Below are 22,234 nucleotides of genomic sequence, written 5' to 3' on the forward strand. Positions count from 1 at the left end.
TTGTAATGCCATCGTTTAGCCAAACGAACAGCGGTTGTGTTAAATCGGCACCAAAGCAAATGATACATACAACAGTAATTAGCGAAGATTACACAGTAATTAAAATCACGATGATTATGTGAGTGAGAATAATTTATACAATAATTTCCATGCTCACATTGCAATATGGTACAAGTCCAATAGCAACAGCGGAGAGCCATGTTTGGTAATAAATTCAAATCACAGCATCACTAATTATGTGGTGATAGATTGGTCATTGAAATTTAGGGATAAATAAAGTCTCTGACCAGGACACATACAATTTTATTTGGGCTTCCCAAGGCTACTCAATGGGACCTCAAACACTTGAATGTGTTTTTTCTTTTCTTACTGTCCTCTCTTTTCCTACTTTACCCCCCTCCCAATCCTTTGACTCTGTATGCATAATTTTGTCCACTCCCATTATTCAATCTTCCCCTTGGTGGAAAACATTTGCTTTGCTTACTTGTTGTTTATCTACTCATTATTATTCTGCTTCAGGTAATGTATCCCCTTATCCTTTGGGGAAACCCTTCCTCCCCCCCGTGTTCCTGTGGTTTGGGCGGGAATAACTCCATCTCCCAGAACCAGGTGAGAACACCAACTTGAGCCTAGGGCAAGAGACTCCTTTCTTCTCCTTATTCATTCTGACTGGTTCACAAAAAGACATGTGACTCCCTTTGGGCCAATAAAAGTCAAGCTCAAGATTTTGGTGGAACTGTTTTGAAGAGAGAAGCCCACTTTACTTTTGAACTCTGAGTGGTACAGGCTGAGCTAGAAGATCTTGGCCGCCATCTTGCTACCTTACAAAAAAGTCAGTGTTGAGAAGAATAGGGCAGAGAGGTTGCTGAGGGATCAAATCCCCACAATCATTTTTGAATCCCTGGGTCCAATAATGTCCGAAGCTAGATCTACCTTTGGTTTCTAAGCTGCATGACATAATACTAGTTTTCATTTTGTACAAGCCAGGTTGAGTTGGGTTTTATGTCATGTATACCACCCCCCCCCAGCAAATCCCAACATTATGCAGAGAAGTCCTGGAATCTTCATAGATCGAGCCCAGAGTTCAAAACCTCTGGATGATTCCACTTGAACATCCTCAAACACATCAGGTTCAACATATGTAACTCTGTTCACTGACACTCCACTTTCACTGGCAAGGGATTATTTGTTGTGCTCATGGTTTTCTGCTGCAAGTCCGGCTCACTTCCACAGTCTCGGGCACGTGGGATTATTAGAACCCAGACTTATGTTTCCCTAGTCCTGCCTGTCTGTCAGTATCCCTGCCTCCCAGAACAGCACCACCCAGCCTGGCCAGGGAGGAAGGAAGGAGGATAGAAGGGAACTCTTGCTTATTAAACACCAAATTCATGTCAGGGATTCTACCAGCCACTGCTATAGCTGTTATTTCTTCAATCCTGCAAAGAGAATAGAAGCCTGGAAGAGGGGCTGTCAGGTGGCTAAGAACTTGGGATTGGAAACCAGGTCTATCACACTGCAAAGTCCATTGTTCTCCCCTTACCTCTTTTGAAATGTGTCTTCAAGATCTCTGCCTGATCTGGCTTAACACTCACCTCTGCCCTCAGTCTTTACTCTGGGGGAGCTGGGGCCCAGACCTTGAGTATCCTCCACTATATTCCATCAATGCTGGAGAGAGTCAAACAGTCTGGCAAGTCCACCCATGGTGTTGATATTAGCATCATCCTTCAAACCACACTTGTGAGGGCCATCTAACTTCTGTTCACTGTCATTCATTTGCTCCATGAATATTTATTGAGTATAGGCTATGTGTCAGGCACTGTACTAGGTGCTGAGGTACAAGAAGAAAAGGATAAGATTTGTTTCCTTAAAAGACTTACAACTTCATGAGGGAGAAAGACACCTGAGCAGATAATCTCAGCATGATATGGTGAGCACTATGGGGTCTGTAGGACTATGTAGTCACCTCCTGACCCAGCCAGGGCATCGGGGAAGCCTCCTGAGGCAAGGAATCCATGAGCTGAGTCTTGGAGGATGAGTAAGAGTTAAGTGAAGAAACAGAAGGGTGTCCAGTCAGAGGGAATATCATGGACAAAAGACCAAAGAGGAGGGTAAGAGTGTAGTGGATGAGGGAGAGCTATAATCCATATGGGGCACCAAGTATGAAGAAGAGATGGAGGGAATGAGACCAGAAAGGCAGGCAAAAGCCACATCATGTAGGGCACTGTAAGCCTGCTAAGGTGCTTGAATTCCATCCTGTTCTATCCTGGAGGGAAGGGATCACCAAAGTTTTCCTGTAAAGGGAAGACGGCAATAATTTTTGGCCTAGAGGCCATCTGTTCTCTACTGCAACTACTCAGTTCTGCCATCACAGTGCAGAAACAGTGAAAAATAATATGCAAAATCAAAAACAGAAACGTGGACATGGCTGGGTTCCAATAAAACTTTATTTATAAAAACAGGTCAAGGGCCAGATTTGGCCTGTAGGCAGGAGTCTGCTGACGCTTGCGGTGAGATGGGAAGCCACTGCAGCAAGACTTTTTCTTTTCTTTTCTTTTCTTTTTTTTTTTTAAGATTTTGTTTATTTGACAGACAGAGATCACAAGTAGGCAAAGAGGCAGGCAGAGAGGGGTGGGGGGAAGCAGGCTCCCCGCTGAGCAGAGAGCCCGATGCGGGGCCCGATCCCAGGACCCTGGGATCGTGACCTGAGCTGAAGGCAGAGGCTTTAACCCACTGAGCCACCCAGGCACCCCAAGACTTTTACTTTAAAGGGATCAGACGGGCTGAAGTGTAAAGGATGGACCAAGGGAGGATGGTATTGGAAGCTCTTTGTCAGCTTCTAGGACAGAAATGACAGCAGCCTGACTTACAGGTGTTGGCAGTGAGGATGGAAGAAGAGAGAGCCAAGAGTAAGGGAGAAGAGAAGAATAAGAAAGATCTGGGGATCTGTTGACTATGAGGATGAAGGAGAGGGGTTGATAGTCTGAGAAGGCCCAGTTTGGGTGGCTTTATGAACAATAGAACGATAGAACCTCCAAATGATACTGATAACACAGAGTGGACGGGAAGGCAGAAACTTCCTCCCGGATATGTCAAGTTAAGACACCAGGGAGAGGTCATCTCCTCAGTGCAGACAATTAGATACGATGTCTCCATTTAAAACCTGGGAGAGCTTAAGAGCTGGAGGTTTAGACTGGGGTTTGCCCATTTACAGTGGGGAATGTAAAATCACACGGGGATCATCTGGGATCAGGTAGAGAGCAAAACAGCCAGGTGAGGGCATTACCCCATGACCCCTCACATTTGGGGGCTGGGGTGGGAAGGCAAAGACCAGAAAAGAGGTTTGAGGAGCCCCAAGGAGCAGAAACATCTACAAGGCTGAGTAAACAGAGACGTGTTTGACACTTTGCCAACTTCTCAGTGCAGAGAAAGACCAAGACCAGAGAACGTCCCCCCCATCTGTCCCTTCAGAAGCTGCTGACATGGTGAGGAAAGTTTCAATGAGGGATAGGGACCAGGCTCTCAGTGGCAGGAATGGGGGAGGGTATGAGTGCAGACAGTGTGTGTGGAACCCCACTTTGGAGAAGACTGGCTCCAAAAGGGAGGAAAAGGAAGACCACAGTGGGCTGCAGGGTGAGGAAGAGGGTCTACAGTGAAGGAGGGAAAGACCGATGTACTCTGAAGACAAGAAGGAAGTGGTGAGAGGCCCCCCACTTTCACACTTTTCTAGCAAGGGCAGAGGCAGGAGAGGTCAGGCACACGGCAGGGGCCAAGGTGAGCGGACCTGTCCCTGGACGGCCCTGGCACCAGCTGCTGCCAGAGGTTAGGAGAGAATCTAAGCCAAGTGTGACTGCCACCACCAACCCCATAAACTTCTTCTCTGGGGGCCACAAAGGTAATTTAGTGTCTCCATCTCCAGAAGCTCTTGCATTTATCAGCAGCAGCTGCATGACTCCTGGACTGTAAATCATAAGGCTTTAGGTGTATTTCTCTTGAGTTGACGGCCCCTTATAAATAATGCAGGGAATGCTTTTATTTTTTTGGCAGAAGACTGCTTTCTCTCTCTCTTCTGTTTTTAAAGTGACCTTCTTTCTCAGTCTAATTTGAAATGTCCAAGAGACTTATTTATTGAGCCCCACGAGGTGCCAGGTAGCATGGGGCTGGGGATACAGGAGTGCCATCCTCTCCTAAGCAGAAAGGACACAGGGACGATCTGGTAGCATCCAGCCAAGTTTAACAGGCAACTCCCTTAGACCCACCAAATCACGCACCCATGTGAATAAGAATGTGTGTGTATGTGTGTGTGTGTGTGTTTTAAAGGCTTGCAGGCTCAGAGTTAATACCCAGAAAATGCTGAACGTGAAAGAAGATGACTTTAATGAAATAAACGGTAGCATGACTTGAAGATCTTTTGTGGGACTGGAAAAAAATGAGACCGGCCTAGGCATACTGATAAAGAAAGATTGCTGGAATATACTGTAGAGGGAAAGAAGCACAAGGTAAGAATTTATGTGGCACATAAGGTACATCCTATGTGCATTTATATCTTTTAAAAGCCCACAAATACATTCTATATTCTAGAATATATGTATTAGACAACAAATGTACTAGGTGCATACATGTTTAAAAATCCACGGGAAAAAATATGGAAGGGGGCATACTGAACTGGACGGTAGTAGATAACCTTAGGAAGGGAGCTGAGATTGGGGGCATGGTTAAGAGGATTTTAGCTTTAGGGGTACCTGGGTGACTCAGCCGGTTAAGCAACCGACTCTTGATTTCTGCTCATGTCATGATCTCAGGGTCGTCAGACTGAGTCCCCGTCAGACTCTGTGCTGGATGTGGAGCCTGCTTGAGATTCTCTCTCTCCCTCTCTGGCCCTTACCTCTCCCCCACTTGAATGCGTGTGTACTCTCTCTCCCTAAAAAAAATAGGATTTTAGTCTTTTCTGTTATATTTTAAGTTCTTGAAGGGAGGAAGAATTCATAGATGACTTGTGCAGTTAGAAAGAGCTAGAAGGCACCTGAGCTCTAAGCTCAGACTTTCCTATAAATTTGGGTAAGATACTTCCCTCCACAGACCTCTGTGTTCCCCATCTGCATAATGAGCAAAGAGGGTCAGATAATCCTGGCGGTTCCTTCCCACTCAGAAGTTCTCAGATCTTAAAATTGTAAACATGTTCCAAGGATAGTGCTCAAAAATTTCAGGGCTTCCTGCTGTGGGATCTGGCGCTCAGTAGTCATCTTCTGGATCGATGCTGAGTGTTGAATGATAATCCTTACGCAGTTTTAGTATTAAGAACAGTTGTTTGCCAGTAAAATTTGTAGGATAAATGTCAGAGAGCCATGGTAGTGCAGGAAATCCAAATACAGGCTTTGGAGGCATTTGAATTTGGGCTTGAAGACTGGCTTTTCTTACCTGCTATGGGACACTGATCAGTTACCGACCCTCCATGAGTCACAGTCCGTGCTGAGATATGACCTCAACCGGGCTCCACATTCAGGAACATAATGCAGGGCTTCATCTCACGACCCCGAGATCATGACCTGAGCCAAAATCAGGTCAGATGCTTTACTGACTGAGCCACCCAGGCGCCTCCTCAACAGACATTTATCGAGCACCAACTGAATGCCAGCCCCAGGCAGGCAGACCTAAAGAAAACAGACAGGGAGCTTATGGTCCCTCCTTGCCTCCTGCCCCATCACTGTACTTGGTGCAGGCACCAATGCTCTGAGGTGTACCGGGCCAAGCCTGAGGACTTGGAAAAGGAATAGGGAAGGAAAGGGGGGGATAGGCTCTGGACAGGGCTGCCTGCAGGTGCCGAGGACAGACTCTGCCCAAGGCACAGCTATAGCAGTAAGGTAAGACTGTGGGCCTTAGATCCCTCTTCTGTCACATGGGAGTAATGTCCATCTTTGGGTTTCCTCTGGGCATCAAGTAGATACCAACACTAACAAAGTGAATTTTCTTGAACTTGTTCTAGGTGCCGGGGGCACTGAGCGATGACACATTTGTGCATCATCTCATTAACCTGACAACAACCCAGGCTTATTCACAAAGAAACATGGATAGAGGAGTTAAGAAATCTCTTCCCAAATCTCGCTGCTGCAAGGGAGCCAAGGGAGGGGAGGAATCCACCTGCTGTGAGCTCAGCCCATGTACCCAAACCCCCACAGACTTCCATCCCCCACTCATATGGGTGACGAACAACTTAGAGCATAACCGGAAGGCTAAGGACCCTTATCATGCATGCTACCACAGGCATGTTTCAGAGACGTTCGGGCTCCATTCCAGACCACTGTGATAAAATATCTCAAAAAAGCGAGTCAAATTCATTTCTGGTGCACATAAAGTTCTGTTTGCACTATCCTGTCGTCTATTAAATGTGCAATAGCTTTGTCTTAAAAAAGCATAATTAAGGGGCACCTGGGTGGCTCAGTGGGTTGAGGCCTCTGCCTTCGGCTTGGGTCGTGATCCCAGGGTCCTGGGATCGAGCCCCGCATCGGGCTCTCTGCTGGGTGGGGAGCCTGCTTCCCTTCCTCTCTCTGCCTACTTGTGATCTTTCTCTCTGTCAAATGAATAAATAGAATCTTTAAAAAAAATTTTAAAAAAGCATAATTAAGTACATACCTTAGTGAAAAAATACTTTGTTGCTAACAATGCTAACTATCATCTGAGCTTTGAGCGGGTCATCTTGCTTTTGTTGGTGGAGGGTCTTGCCTCCAGGCTGATGGCTGCTGATGAATCAGGGGCGGCTGCTGAAAGTTGGGGGAGGCTGTGGCAGTTCCTTAAAATAAGACAACACAACTTTTGCCATGTCAATGGACTCTCTTTCATGAAGGGTTTCTCTATAGCAGACAATAGTGTTGAATAGCATTCTACCCATAGCAGAACTTCTTTCAAGATTGGAGTCTGTCCTCTCAAGCCCTGCCGCTGCCTTATTGACGGAGTGTGTGGAACATTCTGAATGCTTTGTCGTCATGTTACCAGTCTTCCAGCATCCTCACCAGGAGCACTTCCCATCTCCAGACACCACCTTCTTTGCTCATCCACGAGACGCAAATCTTCATTGCTTTGAGTTTTCTCAAGAGTTATGATCCCATCTTCAGGGTCCATGTCTAATTCTAGTTCTCTTGCTTTTTCTACCCCATCTGCAGCTATTTCCTCCACTGAGGTCTTGAACCCCTCCAAGACCTCCACAAAGGTTGGAATCAACCTCATCCATGCTCCTATTAACATTGCTGTTTTGACCTCTTCCATGAACCAGGAAAGTCCTTAGAGTTATCTAGAATGGTGAACCTTTTCCAGAAGGTTTCCAGTTTACTTTGCCCCATCAGACCCATCAGAGGACACAATATCTACAGAATCTCTAGCCTTTCAAAAGTATTTCTTAAATAATAAGACCTGAGAGATGAAATGACTCCTTGGCCCACAGGCTGCAGGAATGGATGTTATGTTAGTAGGCATGAAAACAACATTAATGCCATACATCTCCACTCTATCCGAGCTCCTGGGTGACCAGGTGCACTGCCAATGAGCAGTGATACTCTGAAAGGCACCTCTTTTTTTTCTGAGCAGCAGGTCTCAACGGTGGGCCTAAGATATTCAGTAAACTGTGTGGTAAACAGAGGTGCTGTCATCTAGGCTTTGCTGTTCCATTTACAGAGCGTGGGTGGAGTAGACTCAGCATCATGCTTCAGGGCTCTAGGGTTTGCAGAATAGGCAATGGCTTCCACTCAGAGGCACCAGCTGCATTAGCCCTTATAAGAGAGTCAGCCCGTGTTTTGCAGCTTGGAAGCCAGGCACTGACTTCTCCTCACTAGCTCCAAAGTCCTCCATGGCGTCTTCCTCAGATAGGAGGCTCTTACATCAATACTGAAAATCTGTTCTTGAGTGTAGCCACCTTCATGGATGATCTCAGCTGGAGCTTCTGAAGAACTTGCTGCAGCTTCTACATGAGCACCTGCTGCTGCCCCTTGTACTTCTGTGTTATGGAGATGGCGTCTTTCCTTAAACCTCGTGAACCAACCTTGGCTACCTTCAGACGTTCCTTCTGCAGCCCCTCACATCTCTCAGCCTTCAGAGAATGGAAGCGAGTCAGGGCCCTGCTCTGGGTTTGGTTTCAGCTTCAGGGAGTGTTGTGCCATGTTTGATCTTCCATCCAGACCACGCATGCTTTCTCCAGATCAGCAAGAAGGCTGTTTATTTTCTTTATCAGTCGTCTGTTCCCCAGAGTCGCGCTTGTCATTTCCTTCAAGATCTCTTCCTTTGTGTCCAGCATATGCCCAAGTGTTTGGCACAAGAGGCCCAGCTTTTAGCCCCTTGGAACTTTTGACGTGCCTTCCTCACTACGCTGAATCATTTCTAGCTTTTGATTTAAAGTGAGAGACGTGTGATTTTCCCATTCCCTTGGACACTTAGAGGCCCCCGTAGGGTTATTAATGGGCCTAATTTGGATGTTGTTATGTCTCAGGGAATAGGGAGGCCCAAGGAGAGGGAGAGAGATGAGAGGAACGGCTGGTCAGTAGAGCAATCCGAACACACACATTTACTGATTAAGTTCGCCATCTTATATGGACATGTTATCCGTGGTGCCCCAGAATAATTAAACAGTAACATCAAAGATCATTGATCACAGATCATCATAACAAATATAATAGTAAGGAGAAAGTTTGAAATCGTGAAAGAATTACTAAATGTGACACAGAGAGACAGAGCAAATGTTGTTGGATAAATGACACTGACTGACTCAACAAACCTCTGGTTTGTAAGAAACGTGATATCTGACCATGCAATACCATGAACACAATACAGTGAGGTATGTCTGTCCAACTGTTAATTACAAAACTCAGATATTGTGTTAATGATCATTCCCATCCTGTTACAGCCACCCCCAGTGCTGTTTCTGTTGCCTTCTACACTGGCTGATGGGGGAAAAAAGGGGTATGTATTTATCAGGAGAGAAAAAGTCCTCATCCTTTGGGGTTCATGGAGGAGATGGCCCTTTCTCCATACAGGCCTTTGTTTTTAATTAAGAGCAGTAATCAGATAATCTTGCTTTAATTAACTCCCCAGATGCAGCCCCACTCTTAGAGCCTCTGATATTTTCAACGTCAAATTTTTCAGCCTAAGATTATCTGCAGGCATGCGTCAGACATTTGCCATTTGCCGAATATGCCCAAAAGGTTAGCGTGAACTTCCACCCCCTTCTTTTTGTAGAGACGGTGCCCCCACCTCCTTCAGAGCAAACATATTTCAAGTCAGGAAGAGGTTGTCTGCATTTGTTCCTTGAGTCTGGGACTTTTCTTTCTACTTTATCACATTGGTTCTCCTGTTATCACAAAAGCAGTGTGCATTTCATCTTAATTACGCATCTGCTTAATCCATAATTTCTGATTTATGGCCATTAGCTCCTAATTACAAGAGGGCCGCCCTTGAAAAGGAAAACCAAATGAACTGAGAGAAAGGAAGCTGGCAGAAAAACAAGAGTGAAGATGGATTTAAGTCCTAAACTAAGAGTGGCTCCCAAGGCCCGGCTGTCAGAGGAACCTATTGTTGGCAATCCCACAGATCTGCAAGAGTTTCGTCTCAGGCCGTAACTGAATCCATCTCCCTCTGTGGTGGGGAAAATATAAAACCTTGACATTCAGAACAAAGCTAAAATCTCTGAGGGAGATATCATCCAGCCTAACTGTCTCGATACTGATTTGCCATTAAAAAACTCCAAAATACAGAAACGCTTAAATGAATAGGTTTACAAAAGAAAACTTTAAATCCAGAACAATCTATAAATTGTAGACAAGTAGGACTTGCTTTAGATAGAAGGCAACTATAATAAATCCACAGTTATTTTAAAAAATGTTCACCACATGCTATTTAAAAATCATCCGGAGAACCATGCTTTAGGGAGGGGGGCATCAGATCCTCATCATTTCAACAGTTCGGAGCAGTAAACAAAATTATATTTCCTGTTGCCTAGATAAGGAAATGAAGGCTCAGAGAGGATAACCAACCTGCCTAAAGCCATTCAGCTAAGAAGTGGCAGGGTCATAGCTCACAATGTCTGTGGCCATGCTTCTCCTTGCCTTAGCTGGAGAAGATGGAAGACATGAACAACGACCTTCAAAGTATGAGATTCTTCAAGCTACCGGCCACCCAGAGGCAGCAGGGTCATACTCTTACCTGGAGCTGAGGATGGGGCTGCTGCTGGCTGACTGTCGAGAGGGGGTCCTCATGGTATCCGTGCCCAGGGACAGAGTACAACTCAACCAGGACTGCAGACTGCCCTCTGGCTGGGAGCTGAGGATGGAGACGTTATCTCTGGAACCAGAAGACAGGATGCCGTCATCATGATGACAACCACAGTAACAGCAATAACTAGATAGTCACCCCTAAGCATCAGCCAGGCATGTGCTAAGTGCCGTATATGCATAAACTTCATCAGTGCTCAGAGTACCATCCCTGAGAGATGGGAGCCAGTGCTGTCCCCATTACATAGGTGAGAGTAACAGGATTCGAGGAGGCCAACTTTGTTCTTGTTAAGGTCACCCACTTAGCCAGTGATGAAGGTGGAATGCAAACTCTGGTTTCTGTGATTCCAGTGCCCATGATGCTAAATGCAGCTCTTCTTTGGGGATGTAAATACTCTGATACAGATCTTGAGACAACTCTGATTTCAGAGTAAAATTTGGCACTGAATTTTACACCAAATGATATGTCCATGGAATATGTCAAGTGTTAACTCTCTGCCTGCCCTAACCAGAATATCTTTACTTTTATGTTCCCTAGTTCTGAAATAAGGCCTTGTGTGGGCCTGTCATAGATGTGGGTACTCAATGATTATTTTATTTTCTGGTTTATATACTCATGCAACTATATCTATTGATATCTATATCAATATTGATATGTATATCATTATCTTTACCTATATCACTATTTGTGTCTGTCTATAAATTCATTTGCTTGTTCATAGAACACTCTATGCAGGGCACCAGGGGAAGGAGCTGTAAACATGAACCCAACATTGACCCTGTCCTCAAGACTCCATCTTAGCAGAGTACACACCTATAGAAATAAGCATAAAATAAAGGTGAAAATTATCAATACCACAGAGAGGGACAGAGTAGGAGGATAAGGAAGGAGCATTGTTTTACTCCTTGGAGACATAAGGGAAGGCATTAAGTAATGATAGTTGAGTCACAACTTGTCTGAAGGTTGAGTCTTGACCATGAAGGACCTGGAGAAAGGAATTTGAGCTGGAAGGTACAGCATACACATAGATATGGAGGTTGGAAAGGGACAGGGCATGGATGATATGGAAAGAAGGAGTCCCAGATAGAGAAGGAAGTAAGGATCAGATATGTGTGGGTCTCAAATGCCAATCTATAAAGTCTATTCTGAGGCAATAAGGAGCCATTAAAGGTATTTGAGGGGGATGGTGGCAGGATATGTCATGGGCTCCTCTCTGTCTAAAACAAGTTGCATCATTCAATAACATGTCCCCAGTGCCATATGTTATGACCATGGAGTCTGAGCTATCATGGGCATTGCCAGTAATTCTCCAAGTGGGAATGGACGTTCCCTCTGCACACTGGACATAGAGAGCCAGGGGCTGGTTCTTGACTTCAATGTTAACTGTTCAGTTCTCCTCAGGGTTAACTTACATCTCTTTTTTGCCGCTGCTACAGTCCACTGCTGTCTGGACACTAGAAGGAGACAGAAAAAAGAGCCTGTCATTCTTGTGCTGCCAGGGGAAGAATGTGGCCTTTGGTGTCAGACCAACTTGGGTTTGAGTCCCACTTCCAACCTTTGCTGCTGTGTGATCTCAGGCAAGTCACTGGCCTTCTCTGACCCTCTATATTCCTTCATAGAATGTGTTTAGGAATGGGGCTGAGTGGTGGAGCGCATGCTTCCTGTGAAGTGAGATAACCCTTATCAAGATCTCAGCATGGTTCTTGACAAATAAAATAGTGTTACTTAAAAGGCAACAACCATTATCTCTGCTCTTGCTTTAGGACAACCCGTACTGCTATTATTAACACCGTCATTACTGTCAACAGCAGTGCGTTTGCCTTATGTTCTTTGTGAGTGCTAGCGAATCAGACAAGAGGGCAGGAGTCCAGCTTTCCAGGGCCTTCTGGGAAACTCCGAGACTAATTACAGGAGTAGCTATTCTGGAGGGAATGTCCCTTCATTCAACAAATACGCTTTCCACAAGATCTCATCTAACCATCCCGCCTAGGTCCATTTATGGAACAAGGAAACTAGCACCCTTGTTCAAGGTCACACAGCATTGAATCCCAGGTCTGTAAGAGCTATTAACCTCATGCTCTTAACCAGAAGATGGATGCCCAGTGTGCAGGTGTAGGCACCAAACCATGACCTCAGATGCCTCAGATGCTTGAGACCTCATTTGAATCCTAGGTTCACAGGCCAGGGCCTCCCAGATTTATTCTTTCTGTGGATAGAAAACGTGATCGCTTCTCCGAGGGATGTACCTGTGTCTCCTTGGTCCCTACCCTCAAGGGCCGGTCAGACTTGGGGCTTGTATTCACAACTGTCTGTCCCCACCAGGATTGCAAGAGGCCCTCCTGAACCAAGAGCATGTCTTATTCATTCCTTTGGCCCCAGGGCTCAGGCCAGACCAGAAGATCTCTCAGATAATGCTTTAAGAATTCAATGAACTTCAGCCATGGGCCAAATCCAACTGACAGATGTCTTTATAAATAAAGTTTTATTAAAACACAGCCACAGAGACTCATTTCCATTTTGCCCATGACTGCTTTTGCTCTACAGTAGCAGAGTAGTTGCAAGAAAGATCAAAGGACCCCAAAAACCTAACATACCACTTAGCCTTTTATTTTTTTTAAAGATTTTATTTATTTATTTGCCAGAGAGAGATCACAAGTAGGTGGAGAGGCAGACAGAGAGAGGAGGAAGCAGGCTTCCTGCTGAGCAGAGAGCCCGATGTGGGGCTCGATCCCAGGACCCTGGGATCATGACCTGAGCCAAAGGCAGAGGCTTTAACCCACTGAGCCACCCAGGCGCCCCTCTAAGGATCTTTTATAGGACTATGGAACTTCCACTTCTGCTTCTCTGAATGCACACTGATGCAAATTTTAGCCCAATACCTGAGAGTTCACGATATCATCTAGACCTCAAGCCTGGACTCCCCCCTCCCTTGAACTACTTGGGCACAGACCCCAGGCTAAGGACGCTGGTTCCAGCTGACCAGAGAAGCTAAGGATGTGGTAGACAAGACCTTGGGAAGCAGAGCGTTCAGTGAATAGGGTTCAATCTTCTAGAATGTTGATTGAAAAAAAAGAAAAATGAAGACACCTGTGGCCCAAGCCATTGCGTTGTAAATGGTGTGTCTTAATTGAGAGGCTTAGTTATACTCAGAATAAGTTTTCTCGTGGCCATAGGCTGGGAGAATGAGCAAAGGCTGGTGGCAGTAGAGGTGGGATTTGGGCATGTTGTGGGGTGGGGGGTTGCTTCAAGCCCATTTCCCACCCCAGGATTCCAGGACTCTGGATTAAAAGAGGCTGTGCTCACAGGTCCCTAGTAGGTGTCCAGGAAACCTAACCTCTCCACAATCCTAAAGCAGCTTGCCTTGAGCTCTGCAGTAGCCAAGCTCTCTCTGCCATACTTCATTTGACTGAACAACAATCTTTAATGCAATCCAGCCCAGAAAAGTCTTTATGGGAGAAGATCACTAATCAAAGCACGTGCTGGTGTTAATTTGTGACCCACTAGTCACCCTGGCTGATTCCATACATGTGAGCCCCATGGCTGAAGTCAGCATTTAAATTTATCCCCTTCTGAAAGGGTTCTCCCCTCACCCCAGAATAAAGAGACATTCACTTCAAGATGTCTTCTCTCTGCTCCTTCCCACCCACTTCCTGCCGTCCACTTTGCTATGTGCCCCGGAGGCTGATCTCTATGGGCCATATCCATGGGCCTCCCCAGGGTGTGGCCAGTAGGGAATTCGGATAGCCACTGGAGGGGAGGAAGGAAGAGAGGAACCTGGAGTATTTATTCTACCTACTGCTTCTCCTGGCATTGGCTCTAGCCCTCAACCAAAAGCCAGAGCTCCCCCTGCCCAACAGCCCTTTCTGGATGTTCCCAGAAATGGCTATGAGCCCCTGAGTGCTGTACCATGCTTGGTGCCTCTCTACACAGGGCCCATATCTTTGCAAATAGTCCCTTTATTAGACCCCCTCCTTTGGGACGTGTCTGGGGTTCCTGCCAGACTCTGACTATGGCAATAGCTAATCTCAGGGCTGGCTTCTGCCTTCACAGAAAGCACTGGGTTTTCTGAGCCTATATATATATTTTTTTCTGAGCATGTATATATATATATATACACACACACACATACATATATATGTGTGTATTTTTTTTTTAATGAGAAATAAGCAGGCAACAGGCGTGACCCATCACTGCTGTATCAATGACGATTATACCCTTTATCACCGTGTGGGGAAAAAAATGGCGAAGAATCTAAAGAAGCTATCTTGTAAGAGCGTAAGATTATCAGCAATCCTTACAAGTGCCTTCCAAGCCTGTGACTCTGGAAGAGAACCAGCCATGAGAAATAAAAAGATATCGGTATAAATGCTTCTTGAAAATAATCCTACATTTCTATAGACATTTTAATCTATGTACCGGTTGCTTTTGCTTGTGAACCCATGTCACTGAATTTTCACAGAACTGCTGAGGTTAAAGTCAAGGTCCGCTGGGCCTTCTGCTTGTCAGCTTCTGATCTATTACCATCCAGGCTGAGGGTGGCCCCTGCCCCATACCACCTGCCATCTTAGAAGGTCTCAACAAAACAGAGTAGGTTTAAAATAAAGTTGCTGGGTTGAGGAGGGTTTCTGGAAACCACATCACACCTTATAAACTACAGAAGGCACTTAACAGCTTTACCTGTAGTAGTCTACAGCTTGGAGGTAGGGGGAGGGGAAAGGCATTCAGGCAGAAGCAGGAGTTTTGTTTGCAATGATCCTAAGACTCACTGAACCAGATGGGTAGAAATCCCCACCAAAGTGACTTCACAAGTCACAGATTATTATTAGTCCTAGTAGACACTGGAGTTTGTGCACCATGGTCTACAGAGGCCTTGTGTTCTGGGAGACCTTACAGGGGCTTCCAAGGAGTTAGGGAGAGAGCCTGAGTAGGGAGGCTTGACCTTGAACCTTCATCTCTGTACTCCATGCTAAGCTAGAATTTTCAATGCTGGTGTAAAAAAAAGGGGGGGAGGAGGGTTCCACTTAAGAGGGAATTTGAAATCCACTGATCCTTTTACCCTATGAAGAAAGAGTCTCTGGGCTGTGAGCTCCATGTTTGCCTATTTCTTACTGTTACCTCCTGTCTTAACCGGAAAGTGAAGGGGTGGCTGGGTGGCTCAGTCAGTTAAGCATCTGCCTTCAGCTCAGGTCATGATTGCGGAGTCTCTGTATCGAGCCCCGCATCGGGCTCTCTGCTCAGGGGGGATCCTGCTTCTCCCTCTGCCCCTCACCCCACTTATGCTCTCTTTCTCTCTCTCTCTCAAATAAATAAATAAAAACTTTAAAAACAAAACATGGAAGGTGAATACAGGTGGCAATGACAAAGACTTTAACATGTTGATTGGACTGGCAGAGGCCCAGGAAGGGCAGATGACCTGGTCCAGATCTTGTCCGTGGTAGAGCCAGGACAGAACCCTTTCTCCTGACCTATTGATGGTTCTTTCTCTCACCTTTGGTGCATGTGGCTTTCAAAGAACTTGTACCAGACATTGGTGGACGGGGGCTTGTTGATAGGCAAGGTAATTAATTAGATGTCTTCTGTCGTATTCTTTTAGCGTGAGTCCTTGTCAGACAATTCCTGTCTAAATGCACACATTGTCTGGGAAGTAACAAAAGAAGGCACTGGCTCCCAGCCACAGTGACAGACACACATGCACCTGTGTGACAGGCCAGTTACTTGGCAAAGAACAAAGACCTGGACAAGAGAAAGGGGGAAGAAGGGGTACCTGGGACATGACAGCAGAGCCTGTGCATTGGAAGTGTGGGAGGTGAAGTTGACCTGGAGACCATCATGGCCCCAACACTTGCTGGGTGAGCCCAAGTCAGCTCCTCAACTTCTCTGAGTCTAGCGTCCTTGTCCATAAAATAGGTACCAACCTCAAAAGTTGTGAGGACCATGTCTGGTGCATAGCCTTGCACCAAGTCAGTCCTCAGCAGAGAATACCTCTCATCCCAATAACCATCATTTCCCATAAGGCAGGAGCGGATAAACTAGGTTGGAGCCCTGACTCCCCGTGAACCCCATTAGCTGGGTATCCAGGCCTCCCAAGCTAGAAGGACACTTGGAAAGCCAGATGGCTTCTATGATGTCATTTAAACGTGAGCTATCCATGTTGTCATTGCAAATGGTGTATCAACCTTCTCAGAATGACAGAAAAAGCTTTAAGCTGTTCCCCCAGGCCTTGGGCATGCTTATTACTCAGGCAGGGGAGCTCAGAGGGTGCAAATTAGAAGGTAAGGGAATTTTAGGAAAAGTAATGTGAGCAGTTCCAAAGCCTGCCCTCCTAGGTAGCAGGACCCTTTAGAGTCCGGCCAGAGTCTGGGCCCACTGATAAATAAATCAACTCAGAATGATGCCCTCAGTGGCAGCGGCCACCTGTGGTGAGACCCACATATTCCTACTTATCCTACTGCAGCCTAATTTTATCCCAGTTAAAAGGATGTATGTTGAGAAACATACAGCTTACATGCAACAGAGCGGCAAAAGACACCTTTCTAGAGCATTCGATTCTGACCGGGCCAGCTGGAATTGATGCACTCTCAGCTGACCTCGGAGTCAGAGGCTGTCCGTTGACTTCTTCACACTGCCACCCCCCCGCACCCCAAACCCCCAGAAAGGTGACAGGCAGAGCAGTGCAGACCCTGAGCCAGGAATAGACAAGGCTTTCAGCTGATGCATCCCTCCCTCCATGAGTAATGAGCGTGCTCCGGGCCCCAGGGGACCAGCTTAAAGGATTTCCCCATTAATCTGCGAGGGTTGATGCCATGATCTAAGGCACAACACAGAGCCCGAGTGTAAGATGGCACGTGTTTAAATTCCACCACACGGGCCACCTGGCTTTCTGAGCACGTAACTGCGTTTCCAGCCTGGAAGGCCTGTTACGCTCAGATCTAATTCCCAACATGGGGAAATGTGACTTTTCATAATTTGAACAAGTCTCTTAAAAAACCTTACCTCCAGCAGAAACACCACACACACTCTCTCTCTTGCTCTCCCCCCAGGGTGGGTGCGAGTCCTAATTGAGAGCTCAGTTTGGAGAGGTACCTCGCCGAAACCCTCGGGCTCCCATCCAACCCACAGACATATCCCAGATGACGAGACAATTAAGCAGGAAGTACAGCGCGGAGCGGGATGGGGAAGAGGACAGCCTCCTACCGGGGGTAGGAGCTGGGGCTCTGCTCTGGACAGTGCCTCTGCAGCCCAGCAAGTCATGGATTGTCTTTTATAGCTGAGAATCAGTTTAACTGCAGTGCAATTGAATGCGTCGAGACTTCTTTGCGGGCAATTTTCCCCCCGGTTGCCCCTCTATTCTTGTGCTACGGGGGAAATCTCAGCTCTGCATCTCTTTTAAATCCAAGTCAGAGGGCAGAGAGTCAGGACAAAGTCCTCCTGAGACAGAAGATTGTGAAAATGCAGACAGGAAGCCGGGGTTCAGGGGTTTAGAGGGGATTCCCAGGGACCTGGAGCTGGAGGGTCTGGAGCTCAGAAAAGCTGGATGGGTGTGAAAGAGAGGAAAGAGGTAAAGGTACCTCCTATAAAGGTGAAGGTGAGGGCAGGTTCCCTTTAAGGCTCAAGAGGAGCCCCTATAAGCTGAGACCGGAGTGATGCCTGTGACCCTCCACGACCTCACCCCCGGGATTTCACTCCCCAGGCAAGATGCTCCCTGCACCCACACCTCTGAGCACGGGTCCTCTGCCTCTTTCCTATTTTGTTATTTTGATAACTTCCATTTATTTCATTGATAACATTCATGTATTAGAAAAGCAATCTGAACACCCCAAAATCAAAGAATCCAGTTAAAGGTGGGCAGAAGATACGAACAGACATTTCTCCAAAGAAGACATACCAAGGGCCAATGGACACATGAAAAGATGCTCAACATCACTCATCATCAGGAAATGTGTATCAAGACCTCAACGAGCTCTCATCTCATACCTGTCACAACGGCTAAAACCAAAAGGATAAGAAACAACAAGTGTTGGCGAGAACGTGGAGAAAAGGGAATACTCATGCATTATTGGTATAGCCACTGTGGAAAATGGTAGGGAGGATCCTCAAAAAATTAAAAATAGAAATACCCTATAATCCAGTAATCTCACTACTGGGTATTTACCCAAAGAATATGAAAACATTAATTCAAAGGCATACATGCAACCCTTTGTTTATGGCAACATTATCTACGATAGTCAAATTTTGGAAGGAACTCAAGTTTCCATCAATAGACAATGGATAAAGAAGCTGTTATACACATGCGTGCGCGCGCGCGCGCGCACACACACACACACGCACACACACAGGAATATTACTCAGCCATCATAAAGGATGAAATCTTGCCATTTGCAATGACATGGATGGAGCTAGAGAGTATTATGCTAAGTGAAATTAGTCAATCAGAGAAAGACAAACACAGTATGATCTCACTCTTATGCGGAATTGAAAAAAAAAAAAAAAACCACAAATGTGCAAAGGGGAAAAAGAAAAGAGAAAGGCAAGCCAAGAAACTGACCCTTACCTCTAGAGAACGAACTGATGGCTGCCAGAGGGGAGGTGGGCGGGGGTGGAGGGATAAGTGTAATAGGTAGGGATTAAGAGTACACTTATGCTGACAAGCACTGAATAATGTATAGAATCACTCAATCACTGTATTGTACACTGGGAATTAATAGAGCACTGTATGTTAACTATAGTGAAATTAAAATAAAAACTTGAAAAAAAAAAAAAAGAAAGAAAGAAAAGCTGGGAGCCTGGGTGGCTCAGTCAGTTAAGCGTCTGACTCTTGGTGTCAATTTAGGTCATGATCTCAAGGTTGTGGGATCGAGCCCTGCATCAGGCTCTGTGCTGAGCATGGAGCCTGCTTAAGTTTATCTCTCTCCCACCCCCAGCTTGTTCTCGATCTCTTAAAAAAAAGGGGCAGGGGAATAATCTCTGGCCATGCAAGTGAAAATGGTTCCAAAGTTTTGCTCATTGGTTAAGAAAACAAAAATAAAAACTAGTATATACAACCATTAATTCTCACTATAATTAACGTGAAAGCGCTAATGTCTTTATTAATGGAAAAGTCAACCCCGGCATCGAGTGGGTAATAATGACGAGGGTTTATAATTATAGACGCGAGTTCTGCCAGGACCCTAATAAGGCCACAGGTGGTGTATGGGACATCCTAAATGTAATCCTGAGTCAGGAAGCAGGGGCAACACCAGTAGTGGCCGTTTCACCCAAATTTGGCGGCCGTGCAAATTAACAGGGCATGGTGGTGATACTTAGAATTGTGCATGAAAGCTATTTTTGCACAAACTGAGATTTCTCAAATAGAGCCCTTTATTTAGAGGCAAGGACGTGGAGAGCCCCCTGGGTCTCCATCTGACTGATTCTGAGCATGAACATCATTACGGAAAACTCTGAGGTTACACATCTCTGAGCTGTTTATGACCAGCCCGGAACCACATCAAGGAAAGGACATGTTCACATTCTAAAATCAGGTGTGTAAAGTCCCTAACTTAGGGGCACCTGGGTGGCTCAGTCCATTAAGTGACTGACTCTGGCTTCAGCTCAGGTGGTGATCTTGGGGTCATGAGATCGAGCTCCCCAGTGGGCTCAACCCTTAGCACAGAGTCTGCTTAGGACTCACTCTCTCCTTCTCCCCCTGCCCCTTCACCCTGCTTTCTCTCTCTCCCTCTAAAATAAATAAATAACCTTAAAGAAATAAGAAAATAAAGTCCATAACTTCAGCAGTAATGCCTTCCATCAGTATTAGAATGTTGACGTGTTTCCTTCCGGGGCATTTTTTCCTTGACCAGGCATGGTCAGCTCTACCCATTCTTCCTGCTGGCTAACCCACAGCAGACTTACACCACTGTTTTCCTCACCACCCATCTCCCGCCCACACCCCTCAGCAGCTTGCCCCTGCTTCACCCTATTAAGGGGGTGTGACAGGCAAAGGTCTAGGGTAGGACACTCAGCAGCCCTGGGTTCTCACCTGGTGCACGATGCTAATTTGCTGTGTGACCTTGAACCTCTCTCAGGGTCCTCGTGGAAGTGGAGAGAGTTGCATTCATGGTCTGATATTGGGATTGTTCTGGCTGCAATAGGAATCGTCCCGCACAGAGACAAAGACCAAGAGGGAGCAGTGGCCAATGCAGTCCATGCAGGTGTGTGTAGGGAGGGAGACACATCTGAAGGTTAGGCTAAGATACCTTATTTCTTACCAAAGCAATGCAAAGAAAATGCCTTTTCCTGCTGCCTAGGCTTCGTGGCAGAGCCTGGGATATGGGACAGAGAAGCTGCAGCCAGCCAGACAGCTGTGGTTTCCAGAGAAGTAACATGCCAATGTTATAAAAGCAGCTCTGGGGAATAGGATGCTATGGGTCACCTGCAGGGGCTGGACAGCACAGGCCCATGTGCCAACCTGGGACACCTCGAACTCCCTCCAGGTAAGCAGCCCACCCATGGCTTGTGGCAGCTCGAGATTTGAGTTGAGATGATCAGAAGCAACCTGTCTTCTGGGAAAGGAGAGAAACCCTGACACTGAATTTAAGTGGTCTGGCCCATTACCAGCTGTCTCATTTTTGCATCTCTGAATCAGCTGTTGCGTCTGTGAAGAGATGCCCCTTATGTGCACAAACACGGCATATACCCTGACGGCCCATGTGCACTCCTGGCACTGTTCTAAGTGGTGTCCATCTGGCACCTCATTTGACCCTCACTGACAACCTTATGAGGTAGGCAGTGGTTCAGCATGTGAGAGGTCAATCTGTGTATCTAAGGTAGTCAAAATAAAGCCACTTGAGTGGTTGGTCCAAAGTATTATGTCCATTTTGCATGTGAAGTAATGCACTTGGCCCCTAGAGGTTACCTCTCCGTGTCACTGTCGCTGGACGCCACCTCCTCTAAGGCTGCCTGCAGGTCGGCGATCCGCCGGATGGATGTCTCCAGGTCTGTCTGGAGGGTCTGTCTCACTGCTGCGAGCTCCTCCACGTACTTCTCCTGGAGGCAGAGACCACAAGCACATGTTGGCCTTGGACAAGAACCCATGCACCGGCCAGAGCTTCTGGGGAGGAAGACACACCCTGGGCTGCACTCCGTGTTCACTGAGCACCTAGTACGTAACGGACACCCCCTCTCTATACAGATGGGCTTATGGACCCTCAGACAGATGCTTTGAATTTTATAGAGGACGTGGATGTTTTGGGGGCCATGAGGGCATGACCCACAGACAGAGGCAGCAAAGGCAACAATGTGCAAGCCAGAGGGGCTCCTCCCAGAGCAAGCAGACACCACTGCCATTTACTGAGATCTTTTTGTGCCTGGCACTGTGTCAAGCATCTTACCCCGATGACCTCTCTCACTGCTCAAAAGTCTGGCAGATGGGTCACTAGTCTTGCCCCCATTTTGCAGATGAGAAACTGAGGCCCAGGGAAGCATGGCACTCCAGCTTGGTGCCCCTGACTGGCGCCCCTGAGGGTTCATCCTTCTCCTCTCTGATCCTGCCTTAATTCGATTCTGTGCAGACTTTGGAAAACCTCTGATTTCCATTTGCAGTCTATGTCATCCACCCCTACCATTTATCACAATGATCATCAACTAGGGATGATTCTGCCAGCCCCCTCACTCCCCAGCCCAGGAGACACTGAGCAATGCCTAGAGACATTCTTGCTGTCACAGTTTGTCGGGGGTTGGGGGGCAGTGCGCTACTGGCATGAGCTTGTAGAAACAGGGATGCTGTCTGACATCCTACAACGCACAAGACAACCCCCTCCACCAGGAATGGCCTCATCCAAATGTCCATAGTGCCCAGTCTGAGAAACCTTGCCTTAAACCTACAGGGTATCAATCAAAGGGCAGAGTAAGATCTCTCCCAGAGGATGCAGGGAGAAGCTGAAAGCAGCCTCATCATCTAACAACTGGGAATGGGGGATCACAGCGTGTCTCTTTGATGCTATTAGGCACA

General features: G+C 46.6%; 1 protein-coding gene across 1 annotated transcript in view; it reads right to left on the reverse strand.

The window, feature by feature from the left end:
- MYO18B (myosin XVIIIB) overlaps positions 1–22,234 on the reverse strand; it is a gene marked incomplete at its 5' end in the record, with an annotated part of 220,584 nt that overhangs the window by 17,971 nt on the left and 180,379 nt on the right. Inside the window, 3 exons of the mRNA XM_080821624.1 lie at positions 10,180–10,317; positions 11,661–11,702; positions 21,140–21,270. Of these exons, the coding sequence (XP_080677750.1) occupies positions 10,180–10,317; positions 11,661–11,702; positions 21,140–21,270 (311 nt within the window). The remainder of the gene's footprint in view (positions 1–10,179; positions 10,318–11,660; positions 11,703–21,139; positions 21,271–22,234) is intronic.

This window comes from Martes martes, assembly GCF_963455335.1.
Source record: "Martes martes genome assembly, chromosome: 13".
Taxonomy (NCBI): Eukaryota; Metazoa; Chordata; class Mammalia; order Carnivora; family Mustelidae; genus Martes; species Martes martes.